The sequence below is a fragment of the Mesoplodon bidens genome (assembly GCF_964165515.1).
Source record: "Mesoplodon bidens genome assembly, chromosome: 19".
Classification (NCBI taxonomy): domain Eukaryota; kingdom Metazoa; phylum Chordata; class Mammalia; order Artiodactyla; family Ziphiidae; genus Mesoplodon; species Mesoplodon bidens.
The window spans coordinates 28986941-29013537 of NC_138179.1; the positions used below are offsets into that span (position 1 = coordinate 28986941).

The 26597-nt window shown below is 54.4% G+C and overlaps 1 protein-coding gene and 1 pseudogene across 6 annotated transcripts in view; one reads left to right on the forward strand and one right to left on the reverse strand.

The window, feature by feature from the left end:
• The window catches only part of EPN2 (epsin 2), a 67903-nt gene that overhangs the window by 34602 nt on the left and 6704 nt on the right, over window positions 1–26597 (reverse strand). For 4 of the 5 annotated variants that reach the window (XM_081219659.1, XM_081219660.1, XM_081219656.1 and 1 more), the window contains exon 2: window positions 349–1111. In XM_081219659.1, coding sequence (XP_081075785.1) covers window positions 349–943 — 595 coding nt within the window. In that variant the 5' untranslated portion in view covers window positions 944–1111. Of the gene's footprint in view, window positions 1–348; window positions 1112–2265; window positions 2481–26597 lie in introns of those variants that run through there. The other variant, XM_081219657.1, reaches the window with a different exon arrangement.
• LOC308607321 (peroxiredoxin-1-like) lies at window positions 6166–7272 on the forward strand (annotated as a pseudogene). Its single transcript has one exon. The product of its transcript is annotated as a peroxiredoxin-1-like (transcript).

A 26597-nucleotide genomic window follows, 5' to 3' on the forward strand; every position in this document is an offset into this window, starting at 1 on the left:
AGAAAGACAGTGAATATGAGATTAAAGAAAGCAGGTTATCCAGAACGGCCAATCCCCACTGCTAGGCCGCAGGAGCAGGCCAGGCCCTTCGCTGCAGACCTGCCCCTTGGCCTCCACACCCGCCTCCCGCCCCCACCAGGGCCAGCCCTGCCCACGCAAACAGAGTCAGAGCCCAGAGCAGCAGAGGGTCTCAGGACCCCCGAGCCAGAGCGGCCCAGGGGCCCAAAGCACCTCTGGGACCGTAATTCCAGGCGGACTAAGGGCGCTGCTGTCGGCTGCCAGCAGCGAGAACGGAGGGGCCGCGAGCTCTGGCTCAGCTCCGGTGCCCAGCTCTCGGCCACTACTCACAGCCGTGGTAGGAGGCCGGCGACCCCCCGGCCTTGCCGTACTCCTGCTCCGAGTAGCTGGTGGACAGGTTGGGTTGGCTGGAGCCCCGGCCGAAGGTGAGCTGGCTGCTGCCCATGCCGGTGGCCACCTGGGCCATGCGCTCCTTGGTCTTGAGCGCCTGGGCCCGCTCGGCCTTCAGCCGCTCCTCATCCTTCAGCAGGGCCACCAGCTGCTTGGCCTTCTCGCGCACGTTGACGCCCTGGTCCTTGCCATCGCGGTCGACGTACTGGAAGTCCTTCAGGGTCTGGATGGCGAAGATGTTCTCGCGGCACTGCTGGGCCACGCGCTCCGAGCCCGTCTTGATGAGGTAGTCGAGCAGCGTCAGCGCCTTGTACACGTGCCGCCAGTTCTTGCCGTGGTCGTTGAGCCGCTTCCACACCATGCTCATGATCTCCGAGAAGGCCACCACGTTGTAGGTCAGGTCCGCGATCTCCGTCATCAGGGAGCTGGATGGGCCCCACGGGTCGTTGGAGGTGGCTTCCCGGACTTTTATTTCAGCTTCCGAGTAATTGTTCACGATGTTTTTCATCTGCCGTCTGATAGACGAAGTCGTCATCTTTACTTTTCTGTGACAAATGTAAAGCCCTTCAAAGAGAGAAGCTTCCCTGTCCCAGGCAGGTTCGCACCCCGTGAAGGTTCAGTCTCCGTAATGGGTCTGGAGCAGGGTCCCTGATGGTCATTTCCTCTGTTGGAGCCTCAGGTCCGAGAAGCCGGAAGCCATGACCTAGAGAAAGAAGACAAACGTTACTATGCACGAGCCCCCCACCCCCGGGACGGCAAGCATTTTGCAAACAGCAGGCGCTGGTCAGCCGGGGCGGTGAGTGGACGTCCTCCAGCCCTCAAGGACCAAAGAGATGCCATCTTCCCTTCAAAACTAAGATGAGATCGATATTACAAGTTAAAAGCGAATAAAGTTTGGGACCTCCCTGGTGGCGCAGTGGTTAAGAATCCACCTGCCAATGCAGGGGACATGGGTTCGAGCCCTGGTCCAGGAAGATCCACATGCTGTGGAGCAACTGAGCCCACGCGCCACAACTACTGAGCCTGCGCTCTAGAGCCTGCAAGCCACAACTACTGAGCCCGTGAGCCACAACTACTGAGCCTTTGTGCCGCAACTACTGAAGCCCGCACGCCTCAATGAAGAGTAGCCCCTGCTCACTGCAACTAGAGAAAGCCCACACGCAACGAAGACCCAACACAGCAAAAATAAATAAATTTTAAAAATGGTTAACTTTAAAAAAAAAAAAAGAAAGAAAGTTTAAACTTAAGTTTAAGCCTCTGGAAGGAAAGCAGTAACACTGTAACTACTGTTCTATTTTCAAAACACTTCCACTGGATCGGCTCTGCTGCGATTGTGTTTTTTTTAATAAATTTATTTATTCGATTTGATTTACTTTTGGCTGCATTGGGTCTTCGTTGCCGCACACGGGCTTTCTCTAGTTGTGGAGAGGGCAGGCTACTCTTCGTTGCAGTGCGCAGGCTTCTCATTGAGGTGGCTTCTCAGGAAAGTCCCCGATTGTATTTTTTTTTTTTCTTTTTTTCCCCGATTGTATTTTGATTGTATTTTTCTTCCACCGCCAGGCAAAAGCCAGCTAGAACAATCTAATGCCTGTCTACACTGGCTTGGGCACCACGCTTCTAGCTGCGGGGGATTCTCCGTGACCACCTCTTCTGACTTCTTATAAAGGCTCCCAAACTCCCCTTCTAGAGCAGGGCTCGGGCCCTCCACCAGGCTTTCAAAAGCCTCCAGCATCTGGCCCGAGCTGTGCAGTACAACCTTACAAATAATCTGGTTCTACCCCAATTTCCTCACTTCACAGAGGAGAAAACTGAGGGTTACACATTAACAGGACACCCAGCCCTTTGCCACAAACACACCTCTCCAGGGAAGAAACTTCTGCGGAGCTGGAGTGAGGGCCACTCCTCTGGCCACGGGCTCTGGTCCAGAGTGTGGGGATCCCACCTGGCTTGGTCACCAGTGAGCACCCAGCTCTGTGCCTTACGTGGATAATAAACACTGCTGATAGATTTATGAAACAGATTAGAAACAGTGTCTCTTCCCTCAGGAAGGCACGGTCTGGCAGGGGACAGAGGTGAGCGCAAGGCATCTGAGGATGCAAATCCAGAACAACTCAGCTGGCTGCTGGGGGCCACAAAGGCAGGCACGGAAAGCACTTTCTGCAGAAGTAACCTTCAGGGAGGTCTTCAGAGGGGGAGACTTCCGGGAGGCGGCAGGGGAGTGGCTGCTGGGTGATTCCTCTCCTCGAGAAGGAGGAGCCAGGCCCAGAGCCCACAGGGGCCGCCAAGGACAGAGCAGTGCAGCTGGGCCGGGACAAAGCCAGCAGCTGCCCCACACTCCACCCCACCCCAGCTGCCTCTGGGCCTCTGGCCTGGGAAGGAGCTGGGTGGCCTCGGGCCACAAAAAGCCTTCCAGGTAAGGTTCGTTCCAGCCCTGGTGCAGACGGGGAGCCCGGGCCCCCAGGGAGGACCCGCTGTCTCGCCGCGGCCCCTACGCTGGGCTGCTCCTGCCAGAGGGATGACAGACGGCCCCCACCGGCCCCATCCACAGCCTCAGAAGTGAGGGAACAGAAGTGTCGGGAGGGGAAGCCGCAGGAAATGCCCAGTCCGCACAGGGAGCCAGCGGACAGGGGGAGCACAGAAGCCCACCCTAGTGACAGTCGCACACGTGCCCCTCAGCAGGCAAGGAAGCCTGCTTCCTTCTGAAGCCACAGAGCGCACAGGCTTCCACGTGGGTGGGCAGAGCCTGCCCCCTCACTGACCGACCAGCTCTCACAAGCCCTCTGCCGTGTGTCCCAGGACCAGGGCCAGGTGCTCTGATGGGGACCCGCGTGCGTGATGTGACCAGGCTGGCCGTCCACACCGGCGAGAGGACGGGCCTCCAAGGGGAAGGGCTCCGACGTCCCAGAGCAAACGCTTGCCAACGTCACAGCAGTCACCCGAAGTCCCCAGGGCCCAGGCCCACCCAGCACTTTGTCTATCACCCACTGGGGCCTCGGCAGGCATGAGCGCCCTGCTCCTCGGAGAAGCAGGTGGGCTGGAGAGACCCTGGCCACCTTCCTCCAGGTCAGGAGGCACTCCGAGGAAGCACGTGAGCGATGGTCCTGGTAAACAGGCCTCAAATGGTTAAAGATGTAATGAAAAGAAACCACGTCTTGGGGGAGAGATGCTGCGTCGGGCTCTGCTGCCCGTCCTCTAGGCTGGTGCCCTCCCGGGGGAGGCCGCGAGGCCCGGCCAGGGCACCCCCTGAGCCTCCCAGGCCTTTGGTGGCAGAGAAAAGGCAGCCGTTCCCGCAAGCGCGGGCTGGGTGCCTCCGCCCTCCCGGACCCAGGCTGGGAAAGGAACCCGGACAGCTGAGAAAGAGGGGCTACGGCCCAACTTGCAAGGACACCTGTTAGCAGTCTCTCTGAAATACTTTGGCTTTGAGAGGGGAAAAGCTAATGAAATACTTGTTACAGTCAGAGAAAGCATAGGAATGTACTGTGAACAGCTGCGTGCTGTTTTCCTAAAGCTACAGAAAGGGCGAGATGGGGGTAAGCAATTCCTGAAGGGGAAGGGGCCCCAAAGGTGCCTCCGAGGAACCATCCTCAGGGCCCACCTGCTCCACGCCTGCCTCACCTGAGACTGCAGGTGAGTCTCTGACGCTGTGAGGGGCCTCCTGGGCCCTCAACGGAGGATGCGGGCACTGTGGGTCCATCCCACTCGCCCCGCAGACCTCAGACCTCGTTTTCCCATTTTAAAACCTCCCCCCTCAACCCCAGGATTGACTGTAAACGCCCAGACATCTTCCTGACAGCAAACACCTGCCAGGGCTCCCCTCAAAGCCACGACCCTCCCCAAGTGCACACCCAGACCTGAGTTCTCTTCTGTTCTCGCTCTTTTCTGAACAGCTCGCAGGCTCCACTGTCCAAACTTTCCTCCTCAATTTGCCTTCCGTTTCCAGCTTGCTGAGCCTGCACAGCAGCAAGCAGGAGCCAGGGATGGAGCCAGAGCAGGACAGGACACTGCCTGAACCTGTGGGCCCACCTGGGCCCGAAGCCCCGTACCCTGTGCTTCACAGCTGCAGGAGCCCTCGCGGCCACGTGTAAGCTGCAGCCTGTGCGCTCTGTCCTGGGCAACAGCCAAAGAGCACACTCAGAGCCTCCAAGACAGGTGCAGGGACTCCAACCAGGCCCCCGGTCACAGCTGACCCACAGCCCAGGCCGACAGAGGAGCTGCATCCCTTAGTCCTCGACACGCAGGCATCCCAGCCGAACTCTGGGATCACCACTCTTTTTCGAGAGCAGCTTATAATGGTGACCATAAAGTAACCACTGGATCACATTTGCCAAGGACAGGCTAGGGCAGAAAAATTCCAGCATATCTGAAAACATGACCAGAATTCGACAGACAGTGGAGACTAGAAATAGACTAAATAAAACAGCAAATAGAACAAAACTAAAAAAAACAAACAAAAAATTCCAAGGCTAGAGTGATGCCCCTGGAGGCAAGAAGAATTCCATAAAAACATGCTCCGAGGGCCTGCACAGCTGGGTGGGGAAATTCCTTCCAAATCTAGAGTCCCGGACCAACTGTGGGAGGGAAAAGCTCTCCTTGGTCCTGCAGTCCAGGTGGGTCCCTGGTCAAAGCCCACGTGTGCCTCGGCTATCATGCTTCTGTGATGGGGCATGGCTGGCCAGGCGCGAAGAAGATGCAGTTAGTCGGGGTTTCCACCAAACCCCCACAGAGATTTTGGGGGCTTTTCAGGGATCAGGGATCATTATCAGGGACCAGGACCAGCTGTGAGGGAAAGGCAGCAAAATGCCCCTCGCCTCCCCAGACCTAACAGTCACAGGCCAGGCCAGTCACAAGCAGTAGATGCCACTGAATGAATGCCCCCCAGACGGCAGCTCACACTATCTGCACCTGGCAGCCTCCTGCGACTTTCTCAAGGCAGGTGACAGCCTTCACACCCACGGGGGTGGGGAGCGGAGGGCCAGCCAGAAAAGGAAATGTCCTCCTCACTCACTGAACATGGCATCCATATCCCAACGACTCCTCGTTGGGTAGAGAAATCAAATTTCATATCTCTATCCCAAAAGTGGGCTTCAAGAAAACTTTGCATTCATATACTGAAAGAATTGCAAAAACGAACATGAGACTTAACTTCTAGATGATAAAGCAGGTACAGTGAAACCGCCCACACAGGAAGAGCCCTGGGGTGCCAGTGAACTGGCTGTAGTGGGGTCTGACGGCCCTGACCCCATGCTGGATGACCCCTGCCACCTCTAACCACCCCCCCCAAAGAGCCACCTGGGGGCTTCTCCCAAGACAAGACAGTCGTGGAACAAGCACAGGAAAATTCAATGTCAGACATTCTCCTATGACTTTACCTGTTCTTGATTTTTCTAAAAGTAGAAATCAGTACTGAAAACACACATGAGGAATTTCGTTTTTCTTTACCAATGTGGCCAATCACTCAGTCTCTGGGAAGAGCGGCCCTGGGCGCAGATTACACAGGTGTTGAAACGTGGTCATTTTAAAAGATGATGTGAAGCAAGGACCGGGGTCGGGAGACGTGGTTCTGGCCATCTGACAACGCAGTCACTTAGAAATGGGGATGTGACAAGCTGCACCTCCCTCACAGGGTCGAGGATCAAACACCCTGACGGCTGGACCACATGGATGCACAAACGTGCCACAGAGGACAAAGAGTCCCTTAACGCTCCCCCACCTCTGCCACTCCTCAGAGTAGCTTTGCAAATGCCCAACCACAGACAACATTCTTAAAAAATCCGGCCAGCGTGTCTCCTTCCTGACTGTCCTCTGTGGTTTGTCTGTGAGAACCGCTGATAGCAATAAGTCTTCAGGAAATGCCAAAATCGGGCACCGTGCCCCCCAGTTCAAAGCAACTGCTGTAATGCCAGATGGTCAGTTCAAAGATATCAGCCTATCTGACTACAAAGGGAAATAGGTTGTGTTCTTCTTTTACCCTCTTGACTTCACCTTTGTGTGCCCCACAGAGATCACTGCTTTCAGTGATGGGGCAAAGGAACGTAAGAAACTCAACTGCCAAGTGATTGGTGCTTCTGTGGATTCTCACTTCTGTCCCCTGGCATGGATCAACACACCCAAGAAACAAGGAGGACTGGGACCCAAGAACATTCGGTTGATATCAGACCCCAAGCGCACCGTTGCTCAGGACCATGGGGTCTTAAAGGCCACTGAAGGCATCTCATTCGGGGGCCTTTTTATTATTGATGATAAAGGTATCCTTCAACTGATCACCATAAGTGACCTTCCTGTTGGCCGTTCTGTGGACGAGACACTGAGACGAGTTCAGGCCTTCCAGTTTACTGACAAACATGGGGAAGTGCGCCCAGCTGGCTGGAAGCCTGGCAGTGATACCATCGAGCCTGATGTCCAGAAGAGCCAAGAATACTTCTCTAAGCAGAAGGGAGCACTGGGCCACTTTAGGGCCAGGCTGCAGTAGGCGTGGCCATGAGAACAAAAGTTCGTTTGTACTAGTGTCACACTTAAAACACAAGCCTTACACTCGCCCAGATGTGGTGTGGGGCAGGACAGGCCTTTCCGGCAAGGGTTGGGGAGGCCAGCCTTTCTTCCTCTGGAGGGAACGGCCTGAGCTGTATTATGGGGCAAGCAAACTGATGTATATAGTAGTAGGGTATCGCTTTTGGTCTTTTGTAGTTTTATTAAACTTGAGCTGAGGAGAAAAAAAAAAAAAAAATCCAGCCAGAAAGCAAACAGCGTGGAGCGGTAGAGCACACAGAACCAGAAGCTGGGAAAGCGGGGATCAGGCCAGGCCTGGCCTCCCGCTCCTAAAGTGGCAGGGCAGACCAGACCAGACGACCTGCCCAACCCTCCCATCCCCAGGCCCTCTTTCTGACAAGTGGCTCAATTCCCTGCCGTCTCCGTGGTGTCACGGGCAGCCCCTGCCCCAGGCCAGCCACAGAGGCTAGAATTCCGGCAAGAAGCCTAGTGGTGGATGTTTCTTTGGCCTGTGCGGCTTCCTGGGGACCGTGGAGTATGAAGGGCAGCCGTCACAACACGGCCCCCCTCCAAGGAAGGCAGCTTGCACACATGGGACCCCCGGGCCAGAGTCTCCATTCTAACATGCTGTGACTCTGCTACCAGAAATACCCACTAATGGTAGGTGGCAATGCCACCCAGAGACTGGGGGGGGCGGCAACTGACGGCTTCATACCCACCCCACCGGGCAGGCCCAGCGATGGATTACAGTTTGATCAGTAGAATTTTCCCGCTTGAGCCATTTGGGGAAAAAAAAGAGCTACATGGGAAAATTTAGAATTCCCATGATTTCATGCTTAATTTAGACCTGGCTGGTCACTGTGGTGGCGCTAAGTGCTGGGCTGTCGCCATGTCCTGAGGAGCCCGCGGGAGAGCGGAAGCCAAAGGGGGGGGGCTGTGGACCCCGCAGCCAGAATCCCACAGACCCGGTTTCAGGCTCAGCAGCGACCTGACACTGTTCTCAAAAGGAGCTCAAGATGCTCGCCCAGAGGAAGCCCGCGCGGGTAAGGAACAGGTGCCTGCATGCTGTGTAAGTGCAAACCAAGGCCGTGACAAGAAGGGGCAGTTGCTCACCTCGGCCCTTAAACCAGCAGGGCCGGGAGGTCACGTCTGACTCTCCCCACGCGGCCGTGCAGGAAGGGGGCTCCCACGGCTTCAGGGAGTGACGGCTGATGTCCACGGGTCCTCACAGGCCCGGACCAGGCCGCGAGGGGGTGCACCAGAGCCCCAGAGACCAGAAGACGGGCGCACTGGGAGGGTGAGCTCTTCATGTGCCGCCCACGTGCTGTGCCCTCTTCCCCGTCATGTCCCTGGTCCCGGGAACGACCTGCCTCCACCTGCCGTCTCCTCCACCTGCCGCCTCCCGGCACTGCCGCTACACCGGCTCTTTCTTGTCAGCTTAGACCTTGCCTCCCCGGTACCACGCGTCACTCTCTCAAGTCACCACTTTCCATGTGCGGCGGAGCCCCTCTCTCTGTTGGACAGCTTCCCGCTTATGCCCCGTTTGTCTGCCCACCCCCCCCACCGTGAGCGCCGGGCCCTGCCCCTCCTCACCACTGTGTCCTCGGCGCCGAGGACGGAGCCCGACCCCGGGAGCGCTCTGACGTGCACTGAGTGAATGAACACAGAGGGAAAGAAAGGAAAACAGCACCCCCACCCTCCCTACTCAGACACCGGGGTTCACACCTGGGGCCAGTCTCCCACTCAGTCTCCCTCAGGATCTCTGTCACTCGGGGCAGAACAGCTGCTCCACTCACCAAACACGCAAAACCAAACTACATGGTTAAAAGTTCACGACGCCAGACCCGAGGACAGGGATGGACAAGCCTGCACCGAGCACGCTCTGAGGGGAGTGGAGGCCCCGAAGCCCCGCCAGCCTGGGCTCAGGAGCAGCAGCCTGGGCAGCGTGCAAGGAGAGGATGGACGTCTCCTGTATAGCCACAGGGACCTACACCCTGCCTTTCCAGCAGTGACCGGAGGCCAGGGGACGCAGTGAGGATGGCCGCTGCTCAGCACTATGTGACAGGGGTCCAGACACCTGCTTGCTCCCGGCTGTGCCAAGCTGAGTGTGCCTCTGAGGGTGCTTCTCAGCAGCCCCCCGAGGACAGCCTGGAGACAGCGTCCACGGCAGGGGGACAAGCCTACGGAAGCATCAAGGGCCCAGGGAGAATGCACTGGGCAGAAGGTGCCTGACCACACGCACAACCTTTAAACATGGGCACCGGCTCCAGCTCTTCCCCTGTGTGGCTGGCATTTCCAAGCAAGGTCTCAGACGTGCTAACTCTCTGATACTAGCAGTCATCGTAAGAGCACAGGCTTAGAATAGAAACCGAAAATAGAAGACGCTCTCTAAACAGAAACTGGAGAATCCTGACTGAGCCCTGACTGTATGCCAGGCGTACCTACTCCCTGAACCTTGTAAGAATTCTACAGGGAGTAATTATTCTTCTTATCCTCATTTCATGGGCGAGGAAGTCGAGGCATAGAGAGGTTAAGTAATTGGCCTAAGCTACAGGCCAGCAAGTGGTAGGACCAGGACTTGATCCCAGACCTCTGGCTTCTGGTCCCACCCTCTTAATCTCTATTCTTATTCTGTTTAGCTTCAGACAAATCCAAGGCTCAAAGTCACGAGAACAATGAATTTTTACTCACTGAATCCGGAGGCCTAGAAGGGCCCCTCCTGTCTAGGTGCTGAAGAGGCCAAAAGATGGCAGAGAAGCTACTGTTTTCCTACCCCCTGTTAAGCTGGCCACAGGACATCCTGTCCAGCTCACCAAACCAAGCGGGCAGGAGCAAAGATGCTGGAACCGGAAGGGGCCCAGGCCCCGCCCGCGTGCGGACGCTAGTTCTGAGCAATGTGGTGCTGTCCCGGGATCAGACCCTGGCGCTCCCAGCTCCTTCCACTGCAGCCCACAAAGAAGGGGGACTTTGGGCTTCCCTGGTGGCGCAGTGGTTGAGAGTCCGCCTGCCGATGCAGGGGACACAGGTTCGTGCCCCGGTCCGGGAAGATCCCACATGCCGCGGAGCAGCTAGGCCCGTGAGCCATGGCCGCTGAGCCTGCGTTTCCGGAGCCTGTGCTCCGAAACAGGAGAGGCCACAACAGTGAGAGGCCCGCGTACCACAAAAAAAAAAAAAAAAAAAAAAAAAAGAAGGGGGACTTTAACGCTCTCCCAAGAAAGCTTCACCCTGGGACATGTCAGGTCCCACAGATGGCAACACGACGAAATCCGGCAGGGTAGGAGCCTCAGGTACCAGAGACTCCAAAACGATTTAAAAATTAGCCTTTCTGGAGGACTTCCCTGGTGGCACAGTGGTTAAGAATCCGCCTGCCAATGCAGGAGTCACGGGTTCGAGTCCTGGTGTGGGAAGATCCCACATACCGCAGAGCAGCTAAGCCCGTGCGCCACAACTACTGAGCCCGCGTGCCACAACTACTGAAGCCCATGTGCCACAACTACTGAAGCCCTTGTGCCACAACTACTGAAGCCCGTGTGCCACAACTACTAAAGCCCGCACACCTAGAGCCTGTGCTCCGCAACAAGAGAAGCCACCACAATGAGAAGCCTGCGCACCTCAACAAAGAGTAGCCCCGGGGACTTCCCTGGTGGCACAGTGGTTAAGAATCTGCCTGCCAAGGCAAGGGGCATGGGTTCGAGCCCTGGTCAGGGAAGATCCCACGTGCCGCGGAGCAACTAAGCCTGTGCTCCACAACAAGAGAAGCCACCACAATGAGAAGCCCGCGCACCGCAGCGAAGAGTGGCCCCCGCTCTCCGCAACTAGAGAAAGCCTGCTCGCAGCAACGAAGACCCAATGCAGCCATAAATAAATAAATAAATAAATAAATTAAAAAAAAAAAAAAAAAAAAAGAGTAGCCCCGGCTCAATGCAACTAGAGAAACCCCATGCGCAGCAACGAAGACCCAACACAGCCAAAAATAAATAAATAAATAAATAAATTTTTTTTAAAATTAGCCCTTCAGAACTCACACCCTTAAGAAATGGTACCTCTTTGGCTATAACCATGCCTTCTACTAAATCAGCCACACGGGCTGTAACAACCCAAGAACACAGATTATTCCTTTAAAACAGCCGCCATCTGAAACACCACCAGGAAAAACCGGGTCTCGGTGATGAAAGGTAAGCTTCCTCTTTTGGTTCAGAATAAAAGTGCAACTCCCCTCCCTCCCCTCTGCTGGAGACCTGCCCAGGGTGCTACTCTGCAACACTCACCAGGATCTCAAATATCACGGTCGGCCCAGAAAAGGCGCACCCGCCCGAAGCTCTTCCAGCCGCTCCTCTGTCGTCTTAAGTGTTTGTGACATGCTGTTGGCATATACAAAAGCAGAAGCGCCAACCACATGTGGGGCACAGATGAGGCACCCCTGTCACCCAGGCCCCTTCCCCCTCGCCCACCCCAGCAAACAGCTCGGGTTCTGAGTTCCTCCGTCCTACGCTTTTTAAAAAAGAAAATGACCTTACCACACATGCTGTACCACTGCCACAACCTGCTCTGGCGTTGATGCTAAGTGTCTGAGACTCGTCCACACATGTGGCTGCGGGCCTGGGGTGGCTCATCCGCATCCCTGCTGTATGGCAGCTGCCTGTGCTCACGTGTAAGAGTCTCCCCACTCGCTCTCCTGTCCGTGGACACCTAGACCGAGTTCACCTTTTTGCCACCGTGAACAGTGCTCGTGTGTGCACATGCGTCCCCTGGGACTCGTGCACCAAGTGCTCTAGACCACGCTCCTGGGAGCAGAACTACTCCACAGGGTGTACAAGTGTCCTCTGAACTGTATTTTTAAAATACTTTTGCTCTTATAACATCATTTCATCATCACAGCGCAAAGAGAGATGAACGGTTTAGCTGATACTAGATTCAACAAGCACTTTTCACACACTCGGTGCTTAAAGGACGGTGCTCATGGGGAAACAAATGTACGATGTGGCTCCTCATCTGGGTTGGGACATCCACGCAACCAAGGCAGAGCCGCGGGAGGATGGGGGGACCGCAGGGCACGAGGGAGGCGGTGACGAGGCGTGGGGACGTCTGCGGGCCTCACTCGGCGCGCTAAGGAATCTGGACCTGCCGACCTCGGTCACTCACCTTCCAGATTTCTGCCAAATCCTCCAAGTAACAGTAATAATGGTTAACACTCACAGGGCGTCTCCAATGTGCCAGGTGCTGTCTTAGGAATTCTCTCCTTCATTCTATTGTAAGCTGCACTATTGTTTGCTTAATATTTTTCTTCAATTTTTTTTTTTTTGGTCACGCCTTACAGCTTGTGGGATCTTAGCTCCCGGACCAGGGATCAAACCCAGGCCCTCGGCAGTGAAAGTGCTGGGTCCTAACCACTGGACTGCCAAGGAAGTCCCTAAATCAATTTACTTTTTTTTTTTTTTTTTTTTCTTTTTTTTTGCGGTATGCGGGCCTCTCACTGTTGTGGCCTCTCCCGTTGCGGAGCACAGGCTCCGGATGCGCAGGCCCAGCGGCCATGGCTCACGGGCCCAGCCGCTCCGCGGCATATGGGATCCTCCCAGACCGGGGCACGAACCCGTATCCCCTGCATCGGCAGGCGGACTCTCAACCACTGCGCCACCAGGGAGGCCCCAATTTACTTTTAAACTCAAATACCTGCGTTAAGTAATAACGTACATGAAATTAGGTATCACCGTATTACGGGTGATCAGGTATTACGGCATTTAGGGGACGGGTTGTTTTTCTATTGTTTTGTTTTTATATTTCTATTTGTTTTTAGAGATAAAATTCACCACTTTAAAGTGTACAATTCACACTCAATTTAGCACCCTCACAGTGTTGGATAACCGTGGCCATGGTGGGCGTTCTCATCCCTCCAAGGAGACCCTGCATGTCAGCAGTCACCACCCACTCCTCCTTTCACTCAGCCCCCAGCAGGCAACCAGCAGCCTGCTTTCTGTCTCTGTGGATTCACCTATTCTGGACATTTCACATACATGAAATAACACAGTATGTGGCCTTTGTGTCTGGCTCCTTTATATATATATATATATATATATTTTTTTTTTTTTTTTTTTTTGCGGTACGTGGGCCTCTCGCTGTTGTGGCCTCTCCCGTTGCGAAGCACAGGCTCCGGACGCGCAGGCTCAGCGGCCATGGCTCATGGGCCCAGCCGCTCCGCGGCATGTGGGATCTTCCCAGACCGGGGCACGAACCCGTGTCCCCTGTATCGGCAGGCGGACTCGCAACCACTGCGCCACCAGGGAAGCCCCATCACTTAGCATATTTTAAAGGTTCATTTACACTGCACTATCCACCAGTACTTCATTCTTTTTTACGGAGGAGTAATTTTCCATCGTATGGATAGACCACATTTTATTTACCCACTTGTCAGCTGGAGGACACCTGGGTTGTTTCCATTTCTTGGCCATTATGCTTAACGCTGCTGTGAACTTTGCATACAAGTTTTTGTGTGGACGCATGTGTTCAGTTCTCCAGGGCAGGTACCAAGGAGCAGGGCTGCTGGGTCACGTGGTAGCTCTCTGTTTAACTTTCTGAGGAACCACCAAAGGCACCATGGCATTTTGTAAATAAAAAACTATTAAGATGAGTAATGTTCAACTGCTACCACTTAAAATTATTTTAAGATACACTGCTGCAGTCAAAGCTACTGGAGTCGGTTTGCATGTCTGGGGGCAGAGAGGTGGCGCCGCGGAGGCGGGGCTTCTGCAGTCCTGATGGAGCCGCAGCAGGCAGGCTGCAAGGCGGGGGTGGCAGCACGCAGACGCCCACACCAGAGGCCGGCGGGAATGGCAGAATGTCAAGGTGCGGAGGGTGAGCCGGTTTCAGGAGAAGGAAAGAGGCAGAGCAAGTAGTTTTATTTCAGACGAACGTAGCTGGAGGTGCTGGCAGGACAGGCGCGGAGGATGGAGACGGCCAAGGGACAGTTGGTGCCGAGGGCTGGGCGGGGCGCTGGAGGAGCCCAGGAGAGCAGGGATGAGGGCGCAAGTTAGAGGAGGCGAGTGGCCATCAGTGAAGTCCAAGAAGGGCCAGGAGCGGGGCAGAGACACAGGAGAACCATCCAGTGTACGGGAGGCTAGAGCTGAGGGTCTCAGGGAGCGGTGCTAACTGACAGGGACGCAGGGAGTCCAGAGGATGTGGCAAGAAGCCAGCCTCAGGCTGGGAGAGATGCACGTGTCCTAGTTACACCGACCAACAGCTCAGACACCCTTGTGTGGGAGCGCATGGCCCGCCCAGGCCTGCTGCGTGGAGGCCCAGGCCCCCGTGGCAGGACACTGAGCCCGGCGCCACCACCTCCCCTTCCCTGAGCGCCCCCCGCCCGCGCAGCCGGCTTCCGGCCCTCCCCCGCCTCTCCCTCCTTCCTCCCCCGACCTCTGGACTGCGGGCTCTCGGGGGACAGAGGCCCCGACTGTCTGCACACTGGGCTGCCTCACAGGGCCTGGCACGGAGCCGGGCACACATCTGCCGCGGGAAGGAACGACTCAACCCCACCTGCTCACACGCCGCCCCCGATCTCAGCGGCTCTCCCCACCCTCACCTGACGCCCAAGTCCAGGACCCACAGACGTCTTGCGGAGCAGGACACACGGCCTACGATACTGATGCGGTTTAAAAACAACAGCTGGTCGGAGCGGAAAGATGGCTGGCCCCAGCGTCACGGGTGGTCACCTCGTCCGGGAAGCGCAGTGGCGGCCTTCGAGGCCCCACAGATGACGACCTGAAAAAGCCGCGTGGACGGAGGTGGAAGCCTCCGCCCCTCCTACGGGGTCCGCAGCGCGCCTCTGTCGGACCCTCCTCGGCCCCGCGGTCCCCCCCGCCACACCCTCCAGGAGAGGCCAAGTTCGGGCAAGGTGGGCGCCGAGTCCGTTTCACGCTAAGTGAACAAGCAGAAGCAAACCTTGGTTTCCATACCGTATGATTTTTTCAAATTCTTAAAAGATGAGAAGTACGCTGCTAAATGTCAAAACACAAAAGCCAAAAAGAAATTAAAGTTGTTATTTTCCTTTCGGTTTTATCTCCATTAGCCAAATGCTTTCGTTCAAACAATGTTTACATTGCCTTTGTGTTACTTTGTTTAGAAAAATAATAATAAAGGAGTGCGCTTCCAGCACGGACAACAGCGCATACGCAGGTCTGTCCAGAAAACACTGCATTTTAGGGGAGAGCTGTCTACTTGCCCCAGAATACTCACTGGCCACCAGCCTCCTCCTCCCTCAGCCAGCCCGGGGTCACCAGGGGGAGGACAGGGCGGTCCTTCGGCACATCCGTGCTTCCCAGGGAAGATGGGCCAAGACCCGGGGAGGCCAGGCCCGTTCACTCAGTGACCGCAGGCTCCACTGCTGCTGGCCAAACTCACCAAGGTGACAGCTGCCTTTCATAACAGCCCACTGTGTGCCACATCCCGCAAAGGAGGCATTTTACAGGCGAGAAGAGAGGGTGGGTGAGCTCTGTGCTGCCCCTGCTGAGCCCCAACACCCGCCGGGAAAGCTCAGGGAGCCCAGTCCTCAGCCCGGGAGCCTGACGTTCCTTCCATGAGGCTGCCCTTGTCCTCTCTAAGACCACCACACACCTATAAGCTGCTCCTTGGAAGACTCAAGGTCTCTCCACCAACCAGCTTTCAAGGCGGACCCATCAGTGGCAGGTAATTCTCACCCTGGAGCTCCACCTTGCTAGTGACCCCTCCAGACAGGATCCCTCCCCTGGGCCCCCGGATGCCCGCTCCCCCTCTCAGCAGTCATTAGTTCTGTGCACCAAACATTTCTAGTCCGCGGCTTCCAGGGCCTGGGACAGAACTGCGTTCCCCACCCCGCTTCTGGGTCAGCCGCGGCCCTGGCCAGTAAAATGTGGCAGAAGTGACGTGTGTCGCTTTGTGTCCAGCACTTTAGAGGCCAGTGTGCAGCTCTCCACGATCCTTCCCCAGCGTGGGGGTGGTGCAGGCCTGTGTCTCTACCCAAGAGAAAGGACACGGTGCCCACAGAGCTCACAGCAGCATCGCTCGTAACAGCCAGAAAGTGGAAAAAGCTTCCCTTCAACAGATGAATGGGTAAATAGAATAATAAAGCGTGGTACATCCATACAGCAGAACAGCATTCAGCCTGAACACGTAAGGAGGTGCAGGCACCTGCTTCCACACAGTGAACTGTGAAAACACGCCAAGGGGAGCACACACACAAGGCCACACACTGCTCCGTTTCTACGAGTCGTCCAGAACAGGCAAGTCCAGAGACAGAAAGCAGACCGACAGTGGCCAGAGGCTGGGGGACGAGGGGGAAGGGGGTGACTGCTTAATGGGTACGGGGTTTCTTTTGGGGGTGATGAAATGTTCTAAAGTAAGATTACACGGATGGTTGCACAATGCTAAATATACTAAAAGCTTTTGAACTATATATTTCAAACGAGTGAACCTTATTGTGTGGTACATAAATCACATATCTATAAAGCTGTGAATAACAACCAAAAAAAAAAAACAATGGCCTTCCATCAGTCTGCTCCACAAATGATGACGGTGACCACACACCCTGGACACGCAGCCTCCGCACAGATGCAAACACATCCACACCACTGTATGCTTATGCTGAAAACCTGTCTGTGGCCAATTAACTTAAAGTCCTGGAAGGAAGCCAAGGTCACGGTTCTGTCCCAATAGGACCAGACTCCATCCCAAGGCCACAGTCTGAATCTTTAAGAGGAGATGGGGGGAGGGGTACTTAAAAGAATCTGGCTAGATTAGAATAATTCCTAGCCTGAAAAAATATTTACATGGACTTCCCTGGTGGTCCAGTGGTAAAGAACCTGCGCACCACAACTACAGAGCCCACGTGCCCTGGAGCCTGTGTGCCACAACTAGAGAAGAGAAAAACCTGCATGCCACAGCTAGAGAGAAGCCCAAGCGCCCCAACGAAGAGCCCGCGCGCCGCAATGAAAGATCCTGCATGTCGCAACTAAGACCCAACGCAGCCAAAAACAAATAAATAAATAAATAATAAAATTTTAAAAAATATTTACAGCTCATTACACAATGAACCAACCTTCCAAAAATATAAAGAAATCACAGAAATTGAGAAGTAAGCAACCAATAACTCAAGAGAAAAATGGGAAAAGAACTGTCCACAAAAAAAATGTAAGTGGTCCCTAAGCATATGAAATGATCAGCTCACATTTCAGAAAAATGCAAATTAAAGCTACCTCAAGGGCTTCCCTGGCGGTGCAGTGGTTAAGAATCCACCTGCCAATGCAGGGGACACAGGTTCGAGCCCTGGTCTGGGAAGATCCCACATGCTGCGGAGCAACTATGCTCATGTGCCACAACTACTTAGCCTGCGCTCTAGAGCCTGCAAGCCACAACTACTGAGCCCACAGGCCACAACTACTGAAGCCCGCGTGCCTAGAGCCCGTGCTCCACAACGAGAAACCACCGCAATGAGAAGTCCGCGCACCGCAACAAAGAGTAGCCCCCACTCGCTGCAACTAGAGAAAGCCCACGCACAGCAACAAAGACCCAATGCAGCCAAAAATAAATAAATCAAAATAAATAAATCAAAAAAAAAAAGTACATTGAGATACTCTTTACACCCGTCAGGTTGGCAAAAATCCAAATATTTGACTCTACCTTCTGCTGGTGAGGCCGAGGGGAAACGGGCTGGTGGGAGGGCAGGACGCGATAAGCCCCGTGGACGGCTTTGGCAAAATCTATCAAAATGACAACTGTGTATTACCCTCGGACCCAGCACTGTCCCTGGGGAATGCTACCTGCAGATCCACCTGCTTACATGGGGAAGGACACGTAGGTAAGATCGATCCTCTCCGGAATGTTATGTAACAGCACGTGAGGAACAGCCGGAAGCTGCCGTATAGGGGATGGGATTTAAAACAGTACAGGAGGAGAGCATCACGGCACTACGCTCACAGAGAGGACACGGCTCTCCACGAAGCGACATGGAAAGTCTCTAGGCTACGCCACAAGTAAGAAAGCAAAGGGTTGAATGTGTACAGGGTGCTATCTTTGATTTAACACAAAGCGGGAAATAAGAATATAAATTTGCTTTTGCTTTATTTGCATAAAAAACACTGGAAGGCTATTCAGATACTAAAAGGGGTTGCTATTAGGGAGAAGGGGGTGGGGCAGGGGAGGTCAGAGGTAAAGGGTAGGATTGCTCGGAATGTACTTTAACACCATCTCAGTTCAGAACTGAGTGGATGTATCGCCTATTCAAAAGCGCATAATATATTTAAGAAAAATAAGCCCCATCCTCATTTGGCCAACAGGTCCCTTGGCCAGTGCTGGGACAGCACCAGTGTAGGCATCAGCCAGGGCTGCGTCCTCCCCGGTGAGCTGTCAGCCCTCCACCGCCAGCCGGGGCAGCTGGAGGCCACACATACAGGCTCACGTCTCCCCCTTCCCACCCTCGGAGTCCACAAGCCCACCCGACCCGCTCCCCGCCATCCGGCTGGTTGGAGTGGCCCTTCTCCCCACTCTCCCCAGCGTGGCCCAGTCTGGCCTCGCCCACCACCAGGTGCGGCACCTGTGTCCTCTGCACCTGCCACTTGCCGGGCACTGCCAGATGCAGCCCCTGGCTGCAAAGTGCTCGCGTGGACACAGGTGGATGGCGCCCTGGGCAGGAGCCTCCGGGCCAGGCAGGGGAGGCGTGCGGACGGAGCCCGCTCCCAGCAGAGCCCGCTCCCAGCAGGACAGCTCTGACCACAGCCCGAAAGCACAGAGAGGGCACTCGGGGTCGGCCCTGGAGGCCAGCGACAGAACTGCACCCTCTCAAGGGGCCCTCCCTTGGCCTCAGTGAAACTGAGAGACACAGAGCTGCGGGGAGAAGGAGAGGCCCTCAGAGGATGACAGCACTGGCCGGGGAACTTCCCTCTGAAGTGACCTGATGCTCAGAAGACGCCAAATCAAGGGGTGCCGTGCTCCTTCCACATCACCTCCTGCAAGGAGGGACACCTTAGGGTCACCAACTCCAGATTACATTCTATGAGCCTCGCGGGGCAGTTTTTTTTTCTTTTAAATGTCATTTCTGAGAGCTTGATTCAGAAGCAGTGTGCTAAAGAAGTGTGTTTTTTTTTTAAAGAAGACAGTATTTGTTTCCCTCTTCCTAGTTTGAAACCAATTTTCTCTTTCTTCCCTTGCAGCGGCCTTTAAATTTCTACTGCAAGGATTTCTTCACCATCCACCGGCTGGCAGAGCAACGCAGCACTCAAATCGACGCACACCTCCGTGTGACAAGCGCGCCAGGCCTCCCCCCGCCCGGCGCTGCGCTGGCCCTCACGCGGCAGGCCCGCCGCCCTCCTGGGATGGGCGGCCTCGGGGGCAGGCTGACATCTCCTTCCTGCGGTGACTCCGTGACCAGCCAGGCTGGCAGGGAAGTGGGGACCTCTCCCCAGCGCGGCAGAGCTGCTCACAGGGCCTATGGCTGGGCACCAGCTGCGTCCACGCCAAGGGCCCCAGAGGGAGCTCACTCGGCACTGACTTGTCCTGGGTCACCCTGAAGTGACCCGTGGACACACAGCCTGGACTGGAGCAGGGGGAACCCGTGAGCCTCGGCAAACACATTCCTGAGGAACTGGCCTGTTTTCTCCCCTGGAGACTCCCCAAAGGAGATGCATGAGCAGGTTCGTTCAGAAACACCAGAACGACTGCGGCCCGGCCCGGAAGTTGCTCTCAAAGACACAGCACCCCAGTATTCCGGCCCTGGGAGGCCCTGGATGTCACACAGTCCCACTCTCTGATCTACATCATAAAGGGGAACCTGGGCCCAGAGAGCAGCAGGTGACTGCCCGGGGGGGCCTCGCCCCTGGTGTTGGGCTCCTTTGTCCAGCCCTGAAGTCCTCCTCCCCACCAGGCCGCTGCACCTACATGCCCCATCCCTCCCTCCCTCCCTCCCCGTCAGGGTGCCCTCCTCCCCCCAACATCCGACTGCTGAATAAGCCCCTCTTCCCCACAGCCTCTCCCTCCTGCCCTCCAGACCCCACCACCCACAGCAAGGGAGGAAGGGACAAACCACAGGGGCAGCTGGCCTCTTCCCAGCGTGGCCATTCAAGGGTAAGCTCTGTGCCACCCCGTGATGGTTACACAGGCCACAGAGACCCCTGGGCACTAAACAAACAGCGACTCAGAGAAAATAAACCAAAATATTAATAGCGATCACAGTGACAAAGGCTAGTTCTAGTTTGGTCCTTCCTACTTATACGAACTTTCCAAATTTCCTTCCATGACCATTAAAACAGGCGTCCTAAACAATCCCCCTGAGACTTGGTACAGAAGAGACACCCCGCTTGGAAATCCTATATTGTATCATCTATTTCGGTAGAGCTCATTTTAGTCTTTGGAAACTACTGATAATCAGATGGTAAAGAGGAAAAAAAGTTACCAAGATTTTTGTTCAAAGTTAAAAGAACTAAATGAAAAAAAAACTGGGTTTTTTTGGAGGGAGGGGGAAGAAATAATAAAAGGTTTGTTTTGTTTTGTTTAAAGAAACATTTGTTTCTCTTCCTCCAAATGTTAAACCCTACTTAACATCTTGCAGTCAGGTTAGATAGTGATTTCTTGTGCTACTTACTTTATTCTTTTCTTCTGCCAATAAAGTATATTTTTTAAATCAAGAAAGAATGTATTTTCTTTCATAATTTCTTGTTTCTCTTTAAAGCAGGGAGATTGCTCCTCTAACACACAGGTGGGGTCAGATTAGTTGCGAAGACCATGTTTTAAATGCTCTCCTTATACACTGGGTCTTTTCTAGAACTACATTCTATAGCAAATGGTATTAAGCATGACTGGGTCCCATGCACGGGCTTGTGTCCTGAGTGGCCTGTAGACGTTGTCATGAAGCCGTGCTTCCACCAGGCAGGCCCAAGGTCCTCAGAGCAAGATCTCCAGTCGCTCATCCCCAGCCTGTCCAGGAGTTGAGGCTTCTGCAGCGCTGGCCAAGGAGAGCTTTCCCACTGGTTCCACTGGCAAGAGAACGACATAATCCACTTGACTCAGCTTCTCTGAGCTCAGACCACCACCTCTGGGTCAGCTCTCCTCCCCGGCTCCATCCTTTTTGTCTATTTATCCTGCCTTGTTGCTAAAAAGATGTGAAACGGACAACAGCGGTGGCCCCCAAGCCCAGCCACAGGCTTGAATCTCTGGGGAGCTTTGGAAACACACTTATGCTCAGGCCCCATCCAGCACAGTTAAAACAGAAGGTGGTGGGGATCCAGCATTTGAGAATTACTGGCTGAGAGAAAGCCAGGGAACATAGTGAAAAGCTAGTAAATGAAGAAACCCAGGCAATAGGGAAGTAGAAGGGGAGGAAAAAAAAGCTGGGCCAGAAGGCAAGGTTAGAACCCAAAGTGCAGACCATACCAGAGCTGGGACAAATGACTGGCTCTGAGCTGAGCTTCCTGGTGGACAGAGCAAAAATGATTCACACTGCCCACAAGATAGAAAGAAACCACATTCACAGGAGAAGCTTCTCCTTGTCCTAGGACCTGAGATGAACACCTCCCTCACGTCTTCCAAAAGCAGACACACAGCATGAAGGAGATGAAGGCGTGCTCCCAGCACCAGGACCGGAACCACCTATGGAGCGGCCAAGGGTCCCTCTGCACCCAACACAGCAGCCCTTGACCCACACTCAGCAGCTGGGCTGCCCACTGACTCCTTGCCGGAAATAACCTCCTACCAGGAATCAGCACCCATATGTACACCATGCTACCGAATCACTGCATTGTCCAGCCGACCGCCGGGTACGTAACCAGTCATCCTGAGCTCAGCACGTGGTCACGAAGACGCATGGGCACCGACTCTGACCATCTCACTGAGGAACATAAGGAAAGGTGCTGATCCCCATGCCAGTGGCTCTCATGAGAACACCCAGTCTGTCCCCGTCACTCGGGGGGCAAGTCCCACGCCTGCCCAGCACTCCCCTCACCGCCGTGCTCAGAGAGTCCACCGTCCACCCCTAGACCCGCGGCTGTGGCCACTCAGGTCGGGAGGGGCAGGGCCTGTCCTCGGACGGCAGACTGCTGAGCGGGCCTCGAGGCCACCAGAAGCAGAAGACGGCCACGCGGGCCTGGCTGCCCCGAGCATGACGCTGTGTGTGGTGCGCTTCCCCGATCCGTGCATCACGCTCAGCAGTGAGCTCCTTTAAACGTGTGTGTTAAAATCAATGGAGTCACGAGTAAGTCACCCTCCTGCCCCCTCATAGATGACATTTTCTTTTTGATCCACACACCACGTCACCACATTTCAAATTAAGTACTGAAAAGCTGAAGCAGCAACTATTCACAACTGCCAAAGGTGGAAACAAACCAAGTGTCCATCGACAGATGAACGGATAAACAAATCGTGGTCTATGCACACGATGGAATATCATCCAGCCATAAAAAGGCATGAAGCCACTGACACTTGACCACAGGGGTGACCCTGGAAGACACTACACTGAGTGAAAAGAAGCCAGATGCAGAGGGCCACATGCTGCATGGTTCCAAATATGTGAACTGTCCAGCACAGGCAAGTCCACGGGTGCCGGGTCGGGGAGGGGAGGGAGAGGGAATGACTGCTGATGGGCACAGGTTTCCTTGGGGTGACGGAAAACTCAGGAACTATATGGTGGTGATGACTGCACAACACGGGGAATGTGCTTAATGCCACTGAGTTTTTACACTTTAAAATGGTTACCATAGTAAATTTTATGTTATATGTATTTTACAAAAAAAAAAAAAAAACTAAAATAGCAAAATTCTCATTGTTTTACCTTAATAGAAGTGCTAATAAAATTCAACCCACATCGGGCTTCCCTGGTGGCCCAGTGGTTGAGAATCTGCCTGCTAATGTAGGGGACACGGGTTCGAGCCCTGGTCTGGGAGGATCCCACATGCCGCGGAGCAACTGGACCCGTGAGCCACAACTACTGAGCCTGCGCGTCTGGAGCCTGTGCTCCGCAACAAGAGAGGCCGCGATAGTGAGAGGCCTGCGCACCGCGATGAAGAGTGGCCCCCGCTTGCCACAACTAGAGAAAGCCCTCACACAGAAATTAAGACCCAACACAGCAAAAATTAATTAATTAATTAATAAACTCCTACCCCCAACATCTAAAAAAAAAGAAAAGAGAAACCTTAAAAAAAAAAAATTCAACCCACATCAAGATTTTGTATAAAGATGATCGTTACTCTACAACTGAAAAAAAAACAGCTTCAAACTCACAGAGTATGAACATCAGAATTAGGACCGCTGGTGGTCAGTCCTCACATAAAAATAAGTTTCCAAAGAGTCCACATCTGTGAGCGATACACATTGAGGCACTTATCAATGAAGTCAAGTCTGGGATTTGCTTTGAAATAATCTGGGGGTGGCCGAGAGGGGGAAGAGCCTAGATTAAAACAGTCAAAGCTGAGTGATGGGGGTTCACTGAACTATTCTATTTTTATAAGTTGGAAATCCTCCATAACAATAAGTCTTGCTTTGTTTTCAAGCAAATTTCCAAAGATCTCTGACCTGCTGGATCATATTCTGTGTAGACAAAAGAACTAGATGCCCCTAAGCTGTCAAACCCCAGGGGCTCAACCCAGCACCCTCCACCTGGGCCCCACAGCACGGGGTCACCTGGGGGCAGGCCTGGCCACAAGAGGTCACACAAAGCGCTCCCCGAAAACAACCAGAGCCCCAGGTCAGACCACCGGGCAGCAGCACACGGAGGCGTCCGTTCTGGTCCTTCACACTGCCACCCAACATACCATCTGGGCCTCCGAAATGCCTGCCCCAATTCAGCTGTCAGCTGGGGTCCAGGTGACGCCTGCAAACACGGGGAGCTTCCACTGAAATGCCTCTGCCAGAGCCCCAGCACCGCGCAGCACTGCGGACGGAGCTCGCCTCCAAGCCAGGGCCCGAGGAGCAGGATGCTGCCAGACCTCCCTCCCGAGATGCAGGAGGAGGCTGATACTTGTCTCTCCTTCTCCCTCTTCTAGAACTAGGTCTGCAGGGGAGGCAAGGCAGGTATCTCCCTCCACCTCATCCCCCATCGTATTCCCAGTGTCTAGGAAAGCACGTGGCACACAGCAGATGTTCAATTAAATGCTGCTGTGTCGTCCTGACTCAATGGATACGGCTCTGAAGGTGCGCTGGAAATACTTGCTTTTCACAAACGCCAATGCAAGAGATAGGGTGGAAGGCACAGGATGTGTCAGCGCTGGGCGCCAGAAAAGCAGGGGCAGGAGCCGAGGAGTTAGGGTACAAACAATACCACCTAAAATAGCACCAGAGATGCTCTGGAATGTAGAGCCTGGGGTGGGGGGCGCGTGGAGAGGAGGGAGGGGGGTGTGCCGGGCAGAGGAGGGTGCGGGACAGGGTATGGAGGTGGGGGAGGGGAGTCTCGCAGGGACAAGGAAGAGGACACGGCAGAGGGAGGTAGGAAGCTCCACCACCCTGAGCACGGGCCTGCCGTGACGGGATTCTGTGTGAGGCCTTGGGTCCCCAGAGCAGGGCCCAGGCAACGAAGGGAGACAAGTGGGCACCACGAGACGGGCGGGGGCTGCAAAGAGCTGGCGCATGCAACCCCATCCAAAGATGGCGCCGACCCTGGCACTGACCCAGGGTTGCCAGGCAACAGTGCAGGCCCCCGGCTGCCAAGTGTTCTGATTTGTCAATGAAGCCGCAAGTCTGGACTGCTATGTAAGATCTCCTGATTTTCACGTTAGCATCTGGGGTAGACAGAATAATGGCCTCCCAAGATGCCCAATCCTGATCCCAGTTACATGGCCAAGGGGAGTTACAGGAGCAGATGCGATTAAGGTTTCTAATCAGCTGACCTTAAAACAGGGGGAGGATCCTGTATGATCCGGGGGCTCAGTGTAACCACAAGGGACCTTAAAGTACAAGTGGAAGGCAGAGGAGCCCGTGTCAGAGTGACACGGGGTGAGAGGGACAGGACTGGCTGCTGCTGGCTTTGAAGAGAGAAGGGACCACGAGGCACAGACGGTGGACGGCCTCGGGAGCTGGAAAAGGCAGGGGAACGGGGCTCCCCTAGAGCCTCCAGAAGCAGCTAGCCCGGCCTACACCGTGACTTTAGCCCCCTAAGAGCCGTGTGGACTTCTGACGCATACAACGGTGTTGCTTTAAGCCACTGCGTGTGTGGTAGTTTGTTATAGCAGCCATAGGAAACCAATACAGCAACCAAGTTTAATTTTTAGCAAGAGGCACAGTACAACCCAGACAGAAAGCATCCGTGGGCTGGATCGGGCCCAGGGACCACTTTTGCCGAGTGCACAGTGGGAGGGCTGAGGGCCGGGCCATCCCTGGGTACCCAGCACCAAGCCTGACACACAGCAGCCTCTCACACGCACCCCAAGGTACGGCCGGGGTCCCTCACCTTGACAATCTGGTCACAAAGGTCTCCAGGGGTTTCTGGAAAACAGAGCTGCTTGGCTGTCAGGAGGCCTTTCCCCAGGGGACCTGCTCACCACGCGTGAGGGCGCTACATCAGCCATTCCCCCGCCCCGGGACCTGAGGAACCAGCCTCCAGTACAGGTCGGGTGGCTGAGAACCCTCTCCAACCCCACCTGCTGCAGCAAAAGAAAGGAGTGTGGACGTTTCGGGTCCCCGGCCCACCCCGGCACCACAGCAATGACATCACCTTCGCTTGTCTCAAACCACAGAGGACCTCTTCTCACAGGAGCCTTTTCAGCTCCCCAGGCGCAGACAGAGAAGAGCTGCTCTGAGCACCCAAGGCCCGGCCGCTCACTGCCAAGGCTGTGTGAGAAGCACGGCGGGCTCCCAGCCCACTCCCGCCACCTGGGGCCCTCTGTCCCCCAGAACTCCCGCTCTTCTTTCGAGACTCTACTTATGTACCATTTCCTCTCTGACACCCAGGTGCATTCTCAGCGTCTGACACCGCTTTCTAAACGTCTTTCTCGGTGCTGACACTTCTTGTCCCATGTCAGGAGCCACTCTCTGCAGACCATCAGCTACATGAAGGCAGGAACTTACTTTTTTTTTTTAATTGAAGTATAGTTGATTTACAATATCATGTTAGTTTCAGGTGGACAGCACAGTGATTCAGTTATGTGTGTGTGTGTGTGTGTGTGTGTATGTACTTTTTCAGATTATTTTCCCTTATAGGTTATTACAAAATATTGAGTATAGTTCCCTGTGCTACAAAGTAGGTCCTTGTTGGTTATTTATTTTATATATAGTCGTGTGTATATGTTAATCCCAAACTCCTAATTTATCCACCCAGGAACTTACATCGTGTATGTATTGCCAACCTATAGTGCATAACATATATGTGTTCAATACACATTGAATAAAGACTGAATGAACTGGACTGTAAACTAATCTTTTCTGGAAATACCATAAATGATGACATTGTGGTATGTGTTAAATACACCAGGTAAAACCTCACTTCTGATCTTTAGTCAATAAAGTGAATCTACCTAAATTAGGAACCCTAAATTACAACTATTGTTACTGTAGTTACTTTAAAGAAATGTAGTCTTACATTTTACAAGTAGTGTCTGTTGCAGTCATTACAAGCAGGGGTACAGGAAGGAACCTGGCTCCCAGGCTGGACCGGGCAGCTAAGGACCAGTGGTGCCTGCTCCACAGACGTGGCTAAGAGCCAGGCTGAAGGAGGTCACCAGACCGGTGGGCCACAGTCTCTTCTCCTGCCCTCACCTTGCTGG